We start from the raw sequence: 19,500 nt of genomic DNA on the forward strand, positions 1-19,500 counted from the left end.
CTCAACATATGCCAGTGATCAAATATTATACTGGACATATTTCTGGTTTTCATGATTTCATGGCAGATATTGTCATGTTTTCTAAATGTTTCAAATAAATTGATACATAAAAATAGACCTGAGGGCCACATTGAGGGTTGATGGGGGACGCCAGTTGCCCACACCTGCACTAAACTGTTTGCCAGTCAATCACAGGGCTGACATATACAGAGACAGACAATGAGCCACACTCACATTCACAGGTAATTTAGAGTCACCAATGAACCTAACGAGCATGTCTTTGGATTGAAGGAGGAAGCCAAAGTACTCGGAGAGAACCCATGCATGCCCAGGGAAAACATGCAACCCTACGTTCTTACCCTAACCCTAACCCATCATCAATAAAATGCTCCCTAAAAACCACCCAATACAACAGAACATGACGAAACAGGCAGGAGAAGCACAGGTGAAACTAATAACACTAATGAGAGCTCACATTAAGACATGTCAGTAAACCTGCTGCACAGCCACAGTCCTGTAACTGGTCCCTTGAATCTCAGCCAGCGTAGAAGTCATTAAGAACACCTGTGCTTTTTCCTGCTCTGACACATGAAAATGTCGCAGTGAGAACAGCCTACGGGACCCTAAACAGTCTGTCAGAGAAACCATAAAGAATGATTTCATCAGTACAGCTTGTTCCACAGTGTGATGACATTAATCCTCTATGTGCCACCTCGTCAAATCCGAAACCATGCAGAAGAATTCTCCCAAGTAATAATTTAATTACTTTGAGTTTAATTACATCGTGGCAAGGCGGCAGCTGTAAGCAAGAGTGAGCACCGTTAGACCACTGGAATGTTGAAGAAGGGATTTATGACATGTTAGACTGTGCACCAACCACCAGTGACGGGAAGTATGGTCGGTAACGGTTGACGTGTGTAAAAAAAAAGCTGTGACAGGAAGTGAGGTTCCAATATGGAGTAAAATGAAGCCAATTAGTTTGTGTCTCTCAGTGGGGCCAGATGTCAGAGCAAAAATAGTGGTATGTATTGATCAGTAAAAACTCACAGGAATTATTTTCTGTGTAGCCGAAATTAATTTTTCCCATACAACGTATGATGTCAATGTTTATCACAACAAAGAGAAGACGACAAAAGACCTACAGTCTGTGTTCTCTGATCTGTCGTCCAGCTCTTTACATTTGTTATGATAATGATAATTGCATGCAACATTACTGAAAGAATTCAGAATCAATTGGCAACTCATTTTATGCTGCAAAAAGTTGTAATTCCAGATTCATTTTTGTTGCGGCTTGGCCTTTTCTTACCCTCCGAATTCTTCATAACATCAACATCTGGTCTCACCCTTGCTTCAGGGCTCCACAGCAGTTGGCTATAATAAATATGCACCCTCCTCTAAGATTCTAAAAAATAAAGCAGTCAAGCCTGCAACCTAGTAAACATAATTTGGTCTGATTTAGAAAAAAAACTTAAAGAAAAACCTTGCAAGCAAAACTGCACGTCACAGTTAAAGACTGTCAGATGTGCAACAAACATAAACATTTGGTATGCGAGCGACAATCTCTGGTGTTGAAATGAAGCTAATGTGGAAGTGTACAAAGCTGCATTTTCACTTGAGGCTGGCTGCAAAGGCCATGGAAGGCTTTGTATTGAAGAGCTGTTGACTCAAATCACAACGGTCAGAGGCTCGTCAATAAAAGGATCGCGGTGAGCAGAAAAAAGTTTTTCTCCGGTGTTGACACAAGTTAAAGCTCAACATTATTAGTGCACCACTCTCTACACTTTGTAAAACAAGTTAATTAGCAAGTGCCAGTGCCTTGAAGAGCCCCCTCCTTCTCTCGTTCCCCACTTGTCTTCATGAGTGACAGGGAAACAAATAGAAAACGGGCGTCGGGTAGCTAGGACACTCCAGTAGAATCAGGCTGATATTGTCACTGACGCTGACTTGCGTTGCATGCTGTCAGGACAGGCATTGGGATGAGCTACATGAAAAGTCATTTTGGTGTTAAGTTTTGTCATGTAAATGTCAAAAACCCTAAATTTGAACTTTTTTGATCTATTTCCTCTACAAACTTTCTGATACCTCTCCTCCTTGTGTGATGTGCCTTTGATTAAAGAGTTTCTTTGTGTGTAACCATTAAGAGAAAGTGCAGTGTTACCAAGATGGTTAAGATAGTGACACTGCACTCTTGTTGGGTGCTGACTGTGCAATTAGATCCGCAGGAGCTGCTCGGACAACAGCACCGTCCCTCTGGACTGCACTGCTTTGCTTACTTTGCAGGGCCGCTCCTCCTATATATTCATTACACAGGGGCAGGATTTTGAGAATATGCATTGTAGATTTTTCTATGCATTTTTTATTTTACCATTTTATATAATATTGCAAAATATATTGCTTTAGGCTCCCTGTTTTTTATTTCCTTACAGCAAGCTCCGCTGGTTTTCATCAACAATCTAATCAGGAGTTTTTCACACCTGAGACACCAGGTGCATACAATTAACCAGCAGGTTGAGAAGCTCTCAATCCATCTATAATCATTTCATTTGGCTTCCAATTTATTCTCCAGGAGGAAACATTGGTATGCTTGACATTATCCATGGAAGAAATTGAGAGACGCTTGCTGAAGAAATAAGCTGCCTAACAGGTATTGTATGTGCATTAGTTTACTTTTACTCCCTATGCAAGGGTGAGCCATACTTTGAAAATGTTGCTGAAAGTCACAGTTCCACGAAAAAAAAAAGTCAATTTTCACAACTAAGAAGTTCTCTGGAAGTAAAAAGGGTAACAGTTGAACGGAAATAGTCAGTTAATGAGGCAGAAACACAAGGACAGAAAGATATCCCGGAGTCATTGTGGCTTTTCTGTTCCCCAAGGAGATTTCTCAATTGGCATTCTTCATAGATTTGAAATCAATTTAATAGACTGAGGAGTTCCTGAACACAGCTTAATTACTTTCCCCAACCCTGATCCTGAAGAGGAAACAGCAAATTGATTTCTATGGAGTGTCCTGAGGGGCTCAGTGGGCTAAAGTGCACCGCCTGTGATCCTGATGCTCAGCTAAATGTTCCTCTGCCCATCCTATAGGCCTCTTCTCCCCCTCGTCCCTCTCCGATAACACAAACAGAACCAGTAAATTACATTTGAAACATCATTTAACTGTGAAGTGTTTGTGTTAAGTTGCTCTGACTGTGCATAACAACAACATCAAAGGACGACTTAAACTAAGAGAAGGACTTGACCTGAGAGTGTGAGACAGAAAAATAAACTCTGACAGAGTTTTGTTGAGGATCCCTTCTCTGGAACTCCCCGAGTGCTCGTACGGGGAACGGACAACAAGAGGGAAAAACCACTTCAAACTAATGCTTGGAGACCAAAAAAAGTGTGATAGTTCTGGTATAAAGAAGAATGGAGCCTCGTTAGTTTATATGATGACAGGTGTCGGCAGGGTCAAAAGAAAATCTATGATCAAATTTGTTGAGAGGGTTTGCACACACAAAAACAAAGAAAATAAATGGTATTAAAGGGCTAGAGAAAAATGTGAGGGGGAAAAAGAACACTAAACACAGGGACCCAATATCAGACGTGTTTTATGGGAACATAAAACAAATAGTTTTCAAATACTTGGAGCAAGAAAACGGAGGAATCTGGTTTGGTGTACTTTGGCGCCCAATGGAAGGTCTCTGAGTACAACTTCACTGTACTAAAACAGACATAGTGTACCCACATAGCCAATAAAGGACTCCTGAGTCTGTCGATAAAGATGATGATGATGATGATGATGATCCCCAGCTCGATGCCGGACTTGCAGCCTACTGTTTTGTGCGGCTCTCGCCAATGTGGCAGTCCAATATATACTCTAGTTCAGCTTCTTGCTCAGTCACTCTTTCTTTTTTCTCTTCTTTGCTTCATCTGTCTTTGTCCTCTTCTGTGTCTGAGGCTCAGTCATTGTATCTTACAGTACCGAAGACGGGCTAGATGACTTCTATTTAGCAGACGGTTAGTGTGTGCACACAAGTGCTGTAAAGTCGTATGTATGTCTAGCAAGAGAACGGCGGCCAGCTGCCAAAGTTACATAGTGCTTAAAACAGGCAACATATCTTTGCATTGTGGGAAAAAGTACTGTATGCGTGGGAGACTGGTCCAGGTATTTTTGGCATACTGTGGATCTCGATTTTGTCCGCATACTGCATACTGCATACTGCATACTGCATACTGCATGTTGGCCCAATCAGTACGTACTACTAGTAAAGTAAGCAGTTTCCAAAACAGGCGTTGTCTTTGACTTTAAGGGCAACTATGTGTTTTAAGGGGCGCTGGTGGCACAGTGGTTTGTGCGCACGCCCCATGTACGGGATGCTTTAGTCATCCAAGCGGACGGCCCGGGTTCAAATCCAACCTGTGGCTCCTTTCCCGCATGTCATTCCCTACTCTTTCTCTCTCTCTCTCTCTCTCCCTGATTTCCAACTCTATTCTCTGTCCTATCTCTCCAATGAAGGCACAAAAAGATACATCTTAAAAAATAAAAAATTCCCTGTTTAGAAGCACATATATGCTTGTGATATGACAACATTACTGTTCTTAATGTTGTGTCTAAAAGTACAAAACATACAGGGTTAATATACAGTACTGGCAGAGCAGGTGTAATAATCAGTTACATATATGAGCAGTATGTGATTAAATGTCCTGTTGTGATCTGTGATACTACACTCACAGCCTTATTTTCTGCTGCCTGTTGCATGAGTGTGAGGATACAGACTCAGTGGAGCAGGTTTTCTCTGATTACAGCGGCAGCAGAGCCTTTTGGTTCTCCACAAGCAGCTGTGTTTTCTGACGGAGAGCAGCCTCATTAGGCAACATTTCAAACTGACATTGCATAACTCACAACGTGTACTGTGTCATACAATGATTTATGGTCACTGTTCCTCCCTGTACCCTTGAGTGCTTTAGTCCAGCAAAAACTTTGTTTTTTTGATGACTACGTCAAAGTAAAGCAGACACGTTTGATGACTTTCTATTAGCCTGTTTAGGCTCAGTGGGATAAGGTGCCAAAAAATGCCCAGTCCAGTGATGGACAACTACAATTAATGAAACAATACCACACATTCACAAGCTCAGTGTCTTTTTTCAAATGCAGCCATGCTCTTCCTAAATCTGTCTTAAACTTACTCTAGTTCTTGCCAATTAAAATAACAAAAGATTTCCATTACAGTCCGTTCCTTTAACAGAACAACAGAATAAAGGACCCTTAGGGGGTGCAGTGTCTTTTGTTAGACAAAATACATAGACTGTATAAAACAAGTGGATGTAGCCATTGAAATGTAACCCATTTGTTTGTGAATTCCTCTTTTCATGCTGATGATGATGCTGACATTTTGTCCATTGTGTTGTTTTTGGCACTAGAAGTTACCAAATCTCTCCCATACAATGTATAAAACATGGACGTAGTATCAATGACATCACGCAGTGTTTTTTGAAGAGGCATTATGAAGCCAAGTGATGGTGGTCGACAGATTGGCAATGCTATCACAACCTTACACCTGATCTACTAACAGGGGAAAGAGGTGGAGCTGAGGCAGACCTTAAGCCTTCTGGCAAAGACCTACAACACACTCATCTGTTAGGCGCATCATCCAATTATGCAAATGTATAAATACCTCTTAGCTTTAATTAAACAAAAACAGATGAATTATAAGAAAAATGTGCACAAATAATGAAATTAGCTATTTAGACAAAAACAGGTTTTTTTTCAACTAGGCTGTAAACATGTTCATTTCTGCATAAAAACGGGCGTTTAGACACAGATGTTCATGACGATTCCTGGGCTTTTGGAGGCAGCCTCAAGTGGACACTCAAGGAACTGCAGTTATTTGGACTTCTGCAATCATTTTTCAACACTTAATGTTAATCTCCTCTGTCGCCCCCATTCGATCCCTCTGCACCTTTAAGAAAAAGCTAAAGACTCAGCTATTTCATGAATACCTACGACCTTAATGATGATGATGACTACCGTTTTGTTTGATAATGACGATTTTAAGATGGCTTCTATGCTGATTAGAACAGCCGTCAATGTTGTGCTTTGCCTCTGTGCAATGCCTGTCAGCATCTGTGTGTCCGATCGGACTTAAAGCTGTTCGTTTGCACTTTCCTCTATTCTAGATCCTTGCTTGCGTTGTACTCTCTGATGTATGTCGCTTTGGATAAAAGCATCTGCTAAATGAATTGTAGAATTGTAGAATTGTAGATCCTACTTGGTATCCTACATTTGGCCCAAATTTACTGTTTCATATTATGCATAATATTTCATATTATGCTATAGTATGGAAGACTTCAAACTACTAAACCTGGAGTATAAACCTGGAGTATAAACTCACTCACTCAACATTTTTACTGGGGTAATTAATAAACATTTACTAGAGGCTACATCCACTTCTAGTGTAAAGCCGTGTTTGTTGCGTCTCTTACCTTTGGATATTGTTGGATTGGAATGAGGACTCTTTCGGACAGCTTGATATTTTTATTGCTGATGATGTCAAGGTATTTCTTCATGTCCCCATCTTTTCTCACTTCATCACCGTCATGCTTTTCAATCTCTGCAGAAAACAAAACAATAAAAAGAGATAAGGAGATAATTAGGTTGTTATGTAACTGAAAACACATCAGTCAACACATTTAAGTCTGCTCTGGAGCCAACAGCAGCGCGACAACCGAGTGGTGTAATACGAGGCTGGGGACGCATTAGTACAAATTTAACTATGCATTGCATCACAGAGTAAGTATTTTGCTGATTATTCTGTGTCTCAGCTGTAAATATGCTCACTATGCAGGCTTAATGATATGAGATTATCCCGCTGACTCCTGATGCATCTTTTACATCAGGCCCTGTAATCTCATGATCCAGTAATTCCAATCAAAACAACAACAGAGGCAAACAGTAACACTCGGCTCGCTGTGTCTCACTTCAGTGCAGGCTGAGCTCTCGTGGCCTGTCAGCAGTCTCAGATCGCACAGCACAGGGCTTATCCTGATGGCGGATTAGACGAGTAAAACGTTTGATGTTATCTGCTAAAAGTCAATTGGGGCGGTTAAGATTAGATCTCATATTAAGATCATATTTGCATATCATTGCTTCCAATCAAACTGCTGTATTTCTCCCCCACAGTTTGCAAGATGGGCAAATTTTGTGCAAATTGGCCTAATAGTCCTCTTGTGTGTCTCGGCCTTATTGCAGTAAAGTGAGAGCCAAGTGCTTGATATTAACTGTCCGCTTCAGTTTGACAGGAACAGCACAGTCCCTGAACACCATGTACAGCTATTTTTCTTGATTCATACATTATATCGCACTTGACCTGAAACATTCACATCCTCATACAGTAAGTGCTGTAAAAATGAAGCCATCTGTTTTTTCAGCTAGCAGGGCTCCCCGCTCTAAATTAACACTCAGTGGAATTACGTCATTAGTCTGCAGGACATTTGCTGGACAAAAAATGATGTTATTTAATAAGATCATGTACAAGTCTTTGACCCATTCTGAGAAGCTTTATTGGAAGCAAGTGTGAATTTAGACTGAAGGACATCACCTCACCTGAGCTGACAACAGTTTGTGGAGAAAGCCAGACCAGATCTCTGAAGCACTCACCATTAAGATAATACGAGCAAAACATTGGTAACAACAAAGGGCCCAAACTAGATTATTTTTTTTAAAGGCTTTATATGCGATTTTTTGATCCAGCAGATGTCGCCCTTGAGCACCAGCATGAAACCAAAACAACTCTCGCTGCATTGTTGTGTTAGCATGCTAATGCTAGCGATCTTTATTATGCTGTTATCTTCACACTGCATGTAAATTTACCTGAAATGAGCGTGATCTAGAAACACAGTTAAGCAGTGAGTACAGTATGTTATTCTTCTTTTCTCTAGTCCCTCAATTAAACAACTTTTATACACGAGGGGAGGAGTCAGCTGCCGTCCAGGCGATGTAAACAAAGTGAAGATAGGACTCTGAAAACATCACAGACAGTGGGACTCGGGTGTTACACCCATTGTGTTTTCAGAGGATATACTTGATTTCTATTACATTTAAGTGTGAAAAATCACATGTAAAACCTTTAAATAGGCAAATAAGGTATAACTGAAACTCCTGTTTTCTTAGCCTTGTCTAAGAAAATGTTGGAATTCACACTAATGTCATCAGCTTTAGAGATCTCAAATTGACAAACTATATGCTTGTAAGGAAATATGTATCATGTTATGGAAATATTCCGGATAATGTCTAAAGCAGAGGCTCCCTCTGATAATTTCCCTTGATAAGACCTTACAGACATCCTCAACGACAGTATAATGAGCCCGCTGTTCCCAGCAGTTCTAGAGTTCGCTCATTCCAGCATGTAATGGCCAGTGGTTTTCAGTTTTATACCAAGAATTCAGGTCATTTATTTGAAATGGCTATTGTCTGTGAAATGACAGACACCAAACTCTAACTGCTTGAAATACGTCAGCTCTTGAAGGGTTACACAAGCTCTCTGATTGTGCCTGATTGTGCGAGGAAGATCGCTTAAATTGGAACAAGCCGTCTGCACTGTTTCGCGTTTTTTTCTCAGCAAAAATGCCAAAAAACAGAGACATCAAAATGGGCGAGTGAGAATGAATTAATGTTCTATGCGTTTCTGTTAACCACTGAAATCAAAGACTGTATTTGTTGTGAATAATTTGTCAAAATCATACACTAGTATAATTTCACATATGCTTTTATGAAAAAGGCAGACTGTGCCAAAAACCACTGAAATTGGAGGTAAATAGAAAGAAACACTCCTACGAGCATTTATTTCCATCAACATGTTTGATTCACATCTCCTTATGAGAAACTTATGCAACATGTGTTTCTTTGGATAGCATGTGCTTGCAGAATTGATCTTTAATACCATTTATGTTTACCATTTGGTGTAACGAACACCATCTGTTGGGGGCAAAAAGATGCATATTTCAAACAAGCCTTTATCCATACAATGATAATTAGACAAACTGAAACAATGGCCAGTCGGTCAGTCCGACTTTCTTGTCCAGCCAAAAATATCTAAACATTTTTGGATGGATTGCATTGAATGCAGTTACATTAATGGTTCAATGAGGATTACCTATATGTGTTTTAGTGATCCATTCACCAGGTATCTTCTGCCATAACCAGGTTAAAAATCAACCTTGTCCATTGGTTTATTACCATATACCTGTAACAGTAATGACTCTCCCATCTGCCTCAGCTACTTTCCCTGCCAACAAGTCCAAGAAGAGCCGAAATGGGTTGCACCTGGGCTCATCGGGGAAAACAAACTGGGGCAAAGCCAGCTCTGTCCTGAGTTTCTATCGACACCACAAATTTAAGCCGAGATGGTTTGAAGAAGGGTCCTTGATTGGCACTATACAGGGTCCATATTAAGATTATATAGTCCACTTGGGATCCCAATCCCCTACAGGTTTTTTCTTGTCAAAATGGTTTGCCCATTGTACTACATGTAAACTCTTCTTGGTTTCTGTGAGCCTCAACGCCATCAGGTTTAAATAAACACTCTAAGCCAATGAACAGTAGAAACCAAGGTAAAAAAAAAGTTCTAAAAAACTGACACAACGGTCAACATAGTCCCACACCAGTCACATGAAATACACATCATCACCCTGAAGGCTCACTGTGAACTTTCCTGGATATTATCTGCTGAGTTCAAAAAACATTTCACCAAGATTTTACGTGAAAATTATTATTAATTAAATTACATTTCTGGGAATTAGGTGCAGCGTGCAAACAGAATATTTTAACCCAAACTACGATCATTCTCTTCGACTCATATTTCCATGATTATTTTAACTTCAGCTTGGCTTTGAGTTTTTGTGGTATTTTTAACATTTATTATTAACAATGTTAATTATATTTGGATAGAATAACACTGCTAATATTGGCCACAAAGAAGATTTTATTCTGCAGAGTGCAGAAAGGGAAACACCTTTATTCTGGTCTGCAGCCTGCCCATGAACTCAGAAAAAAAAAAAGATTCCGCGTGAGTGAAGGAGACAGACAGGCAAAGAGAAAAAGATAGCTTACAATATAGAGAAATGTGGGGAAAATTTCACACTTGCAGTATCATCATTGTCAAACATGTGGCGGCGAGAGACGGGAGCCTAAAGATCAGAGAAGCGCGAATGTGCTTTGAAGGTCACCGCTTTCAGTCCTCACACAGGATGAAATAAAATCTCTTTGGGGGAGCTGAATGAGTAAAACACTCTCAGAGACTATTCTGGGGCTCTTGAGCCCCTCTGTTGAACTGCCCAAACTTCTTCAGCTGAGCAGCTCAGCAGTCAAGAATATGAAAAAGAAAAAGAAAAAACATTGAGTTAACTGGGCAGTTAACAGATAAATATGTGCAACTGTATGAGTGATGTGCTCGGTCAGCCTGCAGAGGCTTAAGGTTAAATACATCTGCTTTGGCAAGTTTGCACCAAACACTGACTGTGGAGGAGTTTAAAGTTCATCTTTATCTTTCCTGATGGAACCTTTTAATCATACCTTTGCACGGCTGCAATTCTCTGTACGTTACCTGATTTTATATATTCTTAAACTGAAACATTTTCAACCTTTACTGTGAATATGTTGCAGCTGGATGACTCAAATCATAATCGATGCCTATATGACCGACACAAGCAGATGAAAACATCAGGAAGAAGTCTGAACATTTCTATTAACTATAACTTTTTTCTTATACCAGTCACAGCTGCCACCAGGTCAGAGTCTAATAAAGTGACTCACAGCACACAGAACAGGAGAGCCTCTATCACTTCCACAGCAAAGATTCACAGTGAGTGCTATGGTTAGCTGATTTATTCATCAGAAAACATTCATTCAGTGGTTCCCAAACTTTTTGTTCTGCCAGTTGCGCCTTTAGCATACAAACATATTTTTTTAAGCCCCACCACCCTAGGGGTCCCGTGCCCCACTTTGGGAATCCCTGCATTATTCATACACCTACAGGACAAGATCAGTAGCGAGATAATGGATACCAACTTGTGCAGAGGGGACCTCACAATCGACAGGAACTTCCCCTGCGAGCAAGTTTGGGCAGGCAGCTCGAGCCGCACTGATTTCACATTTGACACGTGTCATTCTCCACAATAGCCTCCCCCCCCCCCCCCCCCCGGCGGTGTATTTAAGCGGCAACATTTCCAGTTTTGTCCCTCTGCTCTGTCATGGCCAGTGCTGCCCAACACCATAACTGCTCTCTTACTTTCAACCCGATCACCGCCCCAGCATCCACCTGCAGGCTCTGACGTAGGGTTGAACACATCTCATCACTTTCCTCAAATTTCTGCACGTAAACGGCGTGCATCGATCGATGAGGTCGGACACTAGATGCAAAAACATCAAACATTTCAAACCACTACAAACACACCCATTGCCTCGCCAAACCTACTTATTTGGTGGGTATATTAACCATACGATATAAATTACAGGTATTTTAATTTTCAAAGTGATTTTGGTTTATAAAAAAACAGAGCTTAACTTCCCATCTTATTTTAGGATGTTAACTTGATATATATAGAAACAAAAAATCCTCTTATGATCGATTCAGTCCTTTGATTCCGTCCTTGTTTTAATGTTCCTCCTGTCTGTTTTCATCAGGATTTAATTCCTTATCGTAAGATGCATTTCTTCTGACAGGGGCTGTAGAAATAAAGATGTTTTATTGCTCTTATAATCAATAATCCTTAATGCCATAAGGGCTCTGGTCACGGTCACACAGTGGTCACAGGATCCACTCCCAGTCCTTTGGCGCATTTATTCCTCCATGCATTTCCTGTATTATAAAATAAAAAGCCCCCCAAAATAGAATTGAAATCTTCAACACCATTAAACTCAATGCATGAACCAAAGCTGTGCAGGTCACTGAGTTTACTTCTAAGGGCGGCTGTGGCTCAGTTGGTCGGTCGTCTCCTAACCACTCCTAACTCCTAACCTAATGTGTAGGTGTGACTTGCGGTGTAAAAGTGCTTTGAGTAGTCAGAAGGCTAGAAAACCAATATACAAGCTCAAGACTGTGTTTCAATCACAAAGAAAAATCTTTCAAAGATACAGAGAATCCCAAAGATCTAAGTTTCCCTCAAAGCCCTAAAACAAAAAATATCAAAACAAAAATATCCTCCAGTCGTTTTCTACCATCAGTATAAAGTAGCATGTGTATGCAGTTCAATCAGAAGAAAGGGAATGGGAGCTGCATCATTTGTGGGAGATAATATGTTTACTGCTCTGCTGTTTATCCTCACATCGCAGCTTTATTGGATTCCAGTTGTTGTTTGCCTTATAGAGCATGCAGTTTTGTTCTACGGCCAGGGAGTAGCTGTTTGTAAAATGGGTTTGCTTTCAACACTTAGATAGTACGATCAAATTGTCTCTCATACGCTGCGAGGGGGGTGTTTGATGTCCTTTTTTTTTTTTTCTGATGGGTAAACAGAAAGAAGAACCAGAGAAATCCCCCACACTAGAATACGGTCATGAAATGATCAAACACTTCACAATAATGAATCCAAATACAGTTAATTTGGAAGGTTTAATAAATCTCAGAGTTTGCACTGTCATGTCAGCCAAACAGTTAGCTGAGATAAAACAGAGCACGATGATATGATGAAGCTCATCACAGCCAAACAGAGAAACACACTCAGGATGTCCTGCAGTCTGACACGAGCACTGTGTAGACAAATAATGCACACAGTAAGCATCCCTCGAAGTTTTCTTTCTGCACTCTGCTCACCTTTTATTCTGCAAAGCTGGCTGAAAGACTGGAAACCTTGAACAACCTGCAAACTGATGGACAAGCATAAAAGATAAAGTGCAGAAAGTAAATTGCTATAAAAGCACCAAATTTTTTACCAGGTTGAGATGCCACGAGGTTGCATTTTGAGTTGACGTTTGTTTTGACTGTTTTTTGTTGTTGTTGTTGTTGTTGTTGTATTGGAGCTGAGCAGCACATACCCACTTGTTTATTTAAACCTTTCAATAAAATCAGAGTCAATTACTGGGCTTTTTGAGACATCACAACACTGTTCTGATTTGCAGGATGGGAAAAAAACACAAACTGAATCCAGTGAATAAATATGTTTGCTTTATTGCACTAAAGGGAACAGGACCAGATACAACATGCCCCCCCCCCGAAAAAAGGCTTTGTTGTTCGCCATTTTTATCTAGCGACTAACTGCAAAATAAATCGCTTTGATTTTTTTCAATAACTTGATTGCTTGTTGACATCCAATATAATAAACGAGTTCGTAATAACAGCCTGCAGAGCAGAATGGACCGGGCGGTGATTGGACTTCGAGGTGTGCAATTAGCTGTGGCCTCTTTCGCTCCGGACTGAAGATAGCAAAGGCACGCCGATGTTTGGCTACACGCTGTTTATGTGGTTTGTTTGTGTGTGAATTGTCCTCAGCCGTTGAAATGGTGATAAATATTAAAAACTTCAATCTGATTAATAAGCCATCCTCAGATGGAGAATGTGTGACAGAGGGTGAAGTGAAAAAGTAATTACTATTCATGCAAATGACATATTAAAAAGAATGCAAATTATACACATTTTAATCAAGATGGTGCTTCAATAATCATCTATTTACTTCAATTACTTATCAGGCAGACAGGAAGGAAAACAACTTCAGCTAAGGTAGAAAACCTGGTCCATGTTTAGAGTGACAAACATCCTGTTATTGAGTGTACATATGATATATGCTGTATGAATGACTAAATGTTCGGATTCATGAGATGTAGTAAGGTGGTCAAAACTTTCAGTACTGCTTTCTGATACCAAATGTTTGACACAACATGTACACAATCTGTTATTTAATTGATCAATACGATCGAAAAATAACAAAACTTTAAAAAAGAACCTTCAGATCTTCAGTCCTAGTTTTGAACCGAAGCTGTTCTGAGAGAAAAACAGAGAGAGCAATGTCAAAACTGCATAACTGCCCACTGAAACATTACCAACATATTTGGGCAATTCAGACAGTTTGCATGAGTTTGTCTGTAATTTTCAGTAAGTTAAAAGAAAAAATAACCCGATATAGAGAGGATAGGACTTCATATTTTGTGGTCTTATTATCGAAACAGGTATCAATATCGCTTGATTTAAACTTGCTTCAAAGATTAATTTTTGGGGGCTATTTGTTCCTCCCTTGTAGAGATAGGACAGTGGACAGTGCCATAAATCAGAGAAAACGAGAGATAGTGGGGAACGACACACAGGGAAAGGAGACACAGGTCAGTTCAGAACCCCGGACCTCCCGCCAAGAGAAGCCCCAACTATCTCCAGTGAGTTAAAATTCTGGTAACAAGACAACCCTACAACTAACTGTTATTGAACATACATATGATGGCGTGCTGGTTTACTTCAGTGGTTAGAGGGTGCGCCCCATGTACAGAGGATGCAGTTACTGTCCTCAACAAGCAGCGGGTGCTGCCGTGAGCCCCTCCCCCTTTCAAAAGTACTCACAGGCTGTCAGTCTAGCTTCGCGCAGCAGACCCACTCTGCGTCCAGACTGCAACGAATGCAATAAGCTTTAGTTTTGTATTTATTTGCTTTGATTACATTTTTTAAGTTGAGAAGTACATTTACAATAAAAGTGCGCTATACACTACTTTTGAATTCATTATTGGATTTTGCGTATAACAATGCAAATAATCGTGATTAATCACAGGAACTCATGCGATTAACGCGATTAAAACTTTTAATCGTTTCCCAGCCCTAAAAATATGTTATAATCGGTCTGCACAGTGGTGTAGTGGTTAGTTCTGATGCCTTAGCAAGGAGGTTACTGGTTCAAATCCCTGTCAAACATGGTCTCTTTGCATGTTCTCCTAGTTCATGCGTGGACTCGCCGGGTACTCCGGTTTCCTCCCACAGTTCAAAGACATGCTCGCTTGGTTAAATTTGTGACCCATTGGTGTGAACGTGAGTGTCTACTCTGAACGGGAAAAGCGTTCTAGATAACAGATGGATGGAATATATTGTAATACATGTTAGGTGAATAAATATACCTTCCATGTAACATTAATGATTTATTATATCTTTGGACACATGACATTGTGTAGTGTGTTTAAACACAGTGTGATATTTATTTATGTTATATGAAACCTCTGGCTGTGAAACATACATTTTAATATCACTACCGTGTGGAAATGACTCATAGTTAGATATTGTGTATTTGCATTAATCTATTCTGGTAGCTGTGTTTAAGTCGAGAGCATGCTCTTTGTGTTAGTTTATGTTTGCAATGACTCTGAGTCATCTTTTGACCTCTTTGCATTATTCAGTACCACAGAGAAAACTGCTTTCTACTATTTCAAGTTCCATTTATTTATTCTGCAAATCATAATTTTTACTTAATTTGGAAAGAGGCATGCATGGGGTTGATTAGGAGGAAAAATAAATTAAGAAAGTATGGATAATGGGAAAATATTAATACATTATAAAATACATGAGTTTTAAAGAAGACAGCACAGAGCAAAAGTATTTTAATTTGTGGTCACTGCTTTCATTTAATTACTGTCAATGTTACTTTCTGATCTTCATCAGAGCCCCATGAATGAGACATGTTTTTTTAAAGTTGTTTTTTGGGGCCATTTTGCCTTTTTTGGATAGGAGAGCTGAAGAGAGACAGGAAAGGTTAGGAGGAAAGAGTGTTGGGGGACATGCAGCAAAGGGCAAGATCAGATTCGAACCCTTCACCACTGCTACAAGGACAACAGCCTCACACGGGGCACCATGCACCACCCCTAAATGAGACCTGATCCTGCCTTTAGAGTGCCAATAAATGTCCTTTGTGTCACTGGATTTTATTTTGTTGTATAATCTATTCTTTTATGTTGTTGATTTTTTCATGTAGTTTGACTGTAATTCAAGATATTTCTCTGCACTGGAATGCATGTCAGCAGAGTTACATGAATCGAAGGTAGAGTATTTGTGTGAAATAATATACAGCAAAGATGAGCCAATTGATTCTAAACAAATGATTGATTCCTTTTATTTGTCTGCTCTCGTGATCGATGTGTGTATATCTCTGTTTTCCAGTCCTAATAGTGTTCAGTTGGCACCGCGCTCCCTGTAGCACTTTATGTCCCGGTCTGATGAGACAATCTGTGTAAATGTAATTACTGGTATGTTGGATGAAGCAGCACATTAGCCTCCGTCAGCATGCAACGCTTTAATGAGATTAATAACAAGCAAATCACGCCTGAACCAAAACTACTAATCACGTTTTACAACAAGATTTTTTCTTTTTCATTTGCCCCTGACACTGAAATGCTGTGTGAAGTGGTGATGCTCTCAAGGATCAAATAGCACTGCTCTTTTCACTGGGAGACGCTTCAAAGCATCCAAATGTAAAAAGTAATTTTGCTTATTAACCACACACCTGACCCCCCCACTGTGACTCCTGTATGCCCCTCAAATACATATTTTTCAACTGAACAGATCCCACTGGGCCATCTCTTTCTTAAATAAATAACCCTAATGTTATATGTGAAAATTCAAGAGGCATAGTAACATAAGCTGGTATCAAATATCTATTGTCTGAGTGCTGCGGCTTCGGCTCATTTCTGTTACTTGAAATTCTTGCGACCTTGGAATTTAATCTCATTCGACCCGTGCTCTCGTTGTAAGTCACTCTTGATAATAGCGTCGGCTAAATGCCCGAAAAAATGTAATGCAATGTCTCACTTTACTGAAAAGTAATTTTTATGTCCTTTTGATAGGTCAAACCACACAGGGTGATGTTTATCTGCTGCTTTGAGCTGGGTCACTGCAGGATACCGAGCAGGCGATAATGGAACCACGGAAAATATGAGCAACAATTTTATGAACAAGAGAGAAAGAGAGATTAAATGAAGATCAATTGTTTTTGAGAGAAAACCACTCTGCAGTGAAATATCATCCAAATCCATTTTACAATTGTATGTCTTTCTGACTGAGCAGGCGACCTGTGTATTGGTATTGAGAAAAGCCTCTGCTGTCACAATATGTGTTTGTACATTGATAATATTCTGCAACATGAAAAAAGAAAAAAGAACATTTAGATTTTGATCTCCCTAATTAAAGCTTACCATCTAAATTTCTAATTAAAGCTCTTCATTATCGACTGACTATAGCAAAGGCCGAGATGGTTTCAGTGTTTTGCACGGATCATGTATTGTCTGTCTAATTTTAATTAAAGTTAAAGGATCATTGGCCACTATGTAGTAAGGGCTCATTTTGATGTATACCATTAATTCCCTCAGAATTACAATGCAAGCAGAATCTGACCAATAATACGATTAACTTTGATTACTGCAGCAGCTTTTCTTAGAAGTTGTCCTCCTTTGAATAAACTCAACAACCACACTACAGCACAGCACAGCGCTCAAGAAGAACCTTTACAACAGAGGATTTACTAAAAGTAAAACAATAATAAACATGATATGTACAAATGTATTATTATGTGAATTTAACAAAGACTGTATAAAACATGGACGTAGCTTAGTGACGTCACTCATTGGTTTCTGAAGTGGACTTTTGAATCCCATTGATGGTGGTCGCCATATTGAAAAAGCTGTCTCAAACTAACTTTCAGTCAACGTACTAGCAGTCAAAGCGCTGGAGTTTAAGTCTTAACAAATAGCTACACCACGCCGCCATCCACTAGATCAGCCACGCCCCTTATTATGAATTACTCTTATCCTCCATGAAATCAGAACAGGTAAGTTGTAAAAAGAAACTCTCGTCCCGTATAGTGTGTGCCGATAAAGAAATTAGCTATTCATGCCAAATTCTTTTTTTGAACGCGGGTGTAAAGATGTTTATTTCTGCTGTAAAAACAGGCATTTCTAACTGTCCGTGTATGGGACTGTCAGGGCTTTTGCAGACAGCCTCAAGAAATGTACAAGAAAGGTACAAGAAATCGTGGGGTACATGAAGAACTACAGTGGAACATTTTTACCTTATTGATAAAAAGTCCAGCTATACAAAATGTTTAATGTAAAGATAATGTAATATATTCAATAACACATTTTAAAGTTTGACGAACTGCTGTTAAATGTCACCTGCCTGTCCAAACAAATTCATGCCCATTAGGGATGTTGCTTTCATTTGCAAAAAGCCAATTTCTATACTGAAATATAGTCTAGATTCATGAAACTGATTTTTGGTAAAAAAAAAACAAAGCAGCCAAACATCTGAAAAATAAAAGACAGAAGTATAGGAATGAAAAGAAAATAATAAAATACTGTCATCAGGAAGTACAAGAATTGATGCTCTTTTGAACTATAAAGTTGTAGTTTCAAACATCAGACACTGAAGGTGACGTTCTGTATCGAACATCTTTTTAAAGGCGTATCTTTCCACCCAAAAACTATTTTGCACGGATCAAAGGGTTCAGTATTTGGTTCTGAAATATTTAAAAGCGAATCATTATAGAAAAAAGTTTGCGAATCAGTGATGCAGGCAACATCAGATGTGAAGCTTTTCCTAAGTTTATACTCTTGTTTTTTACTTGATATAAGTCATATTGTTTGTTGTCCTCCATATTTTTACTCATATTTTATTCAGAGAAACCTTCACCATTCAAATCTCATGCGGGCTTGTTTGTATTGTCCCTGTGCCTCGCAGCACAGCACAGGAGGCATTTGAGATATTATACACCCTGTCAAAATTCTTAGCGACAACTTAAACCAGATCTTGTTGTTGTAAAAAAAAAACACTTTGTTGAGACATGTCCCCTTTATTCTAAAATTGGAAACATGGCACGCTCTTGTCTTAGTTTTTTTCTCAACAATTTTCTTCTTGTCCATCAAATGTCACTTCTGCCTCCATGTCTGCTTCTCCTTCACCTTGTTAGGATTGTTGGTTTTCATGGTACGACAGGACTACATGGATCTATTAAAGGCTTCCTTCTCCAGACTCTCACTTCAACCTGCTTGTAGTATAACTAGGCTGTTTCAACTTATATTAAATACAGAAAAGAATAAAAGCATTTCACTTCAAATCTGATCAATAGTTAAGCATCTACATTACACATGAATGAGCTCACTTTTCCAGTCCCTTAAATGTAAATTCAAATTCAGACAAAATGTTTTCTTGTCTTAAAAGTAATGAAGCCCTTAGAGCAAAGTCAATTGAGCAAAATTTATTCAAATTGAGGTGAAAGCAGCTCTTGTGCGGTCGATGCAGTGATGAGCCGCTCTTTAGACCATGAGGGGTCACAGTAGTAGGGGTGGGTAAAAAACATTGATTTATGTAAAAATCCAGATTCTTATCTTCTGAGATTTTAAATAGATTCAAAAATTCCAAAAATCAACTCAATAAAATACCAAATGAAGCGGCAAGAAATTCAGCCAGTCTCATAGATGAGTAGATCCTGAAGTATGTACTATATCAAATGTAGACTTTGAATCCATGGATCCATGGATCGTTTTGAATCGAATTGAATTGTGACCCCAAAATT

The 19,500-nt window shown here is 39.4% G+C and overlaps 1 protein-coding gene across 5 annotated transcripts in view; it reads right to left on the bottom strand.

The window, feature by feature from the left end:
* Window positions 1–19,500, bottom strand: part of khdrbs2 (KH domain containing, RNA binding, signal transduction associated 2) — a 98,722-nt gene that overhangs the window by 74,405 nt on the left and 4,817 nt on the right. For all 5 annotated transcript variants that reach the window (XR_010667066.1, XR_003808565.2, XR_010667067.1 and 2 more), the window contains exon 2: window positions 6,463–6,590. Coding sequence is in view for 2 of the 5 variants with exons in the window: in XM_020632753.2 (XP_020488409.1) it covers window positions 6,463–6,590 (128 nt within the window). In the remaining 3 variants the exon portion in view is untranslated. The remainder of the gene's footprint in view (window positions 1–6,462; window positions 6,591–19,500) is intronic.

The sequence above is a fragment of the Labrus bergylta genome, chromosome 10, assembly GCF_963930695.1.
Source record: "Labrus bergylta chromosome 10, fLabBer1.1, whole genome shotgun sequence".
Taxonomy (NCBI): Eukaryota; Metazoa; Chordata; class Actinopteri; order Labriformes; family Labridae; genus Labrus; species Labrus bergylta.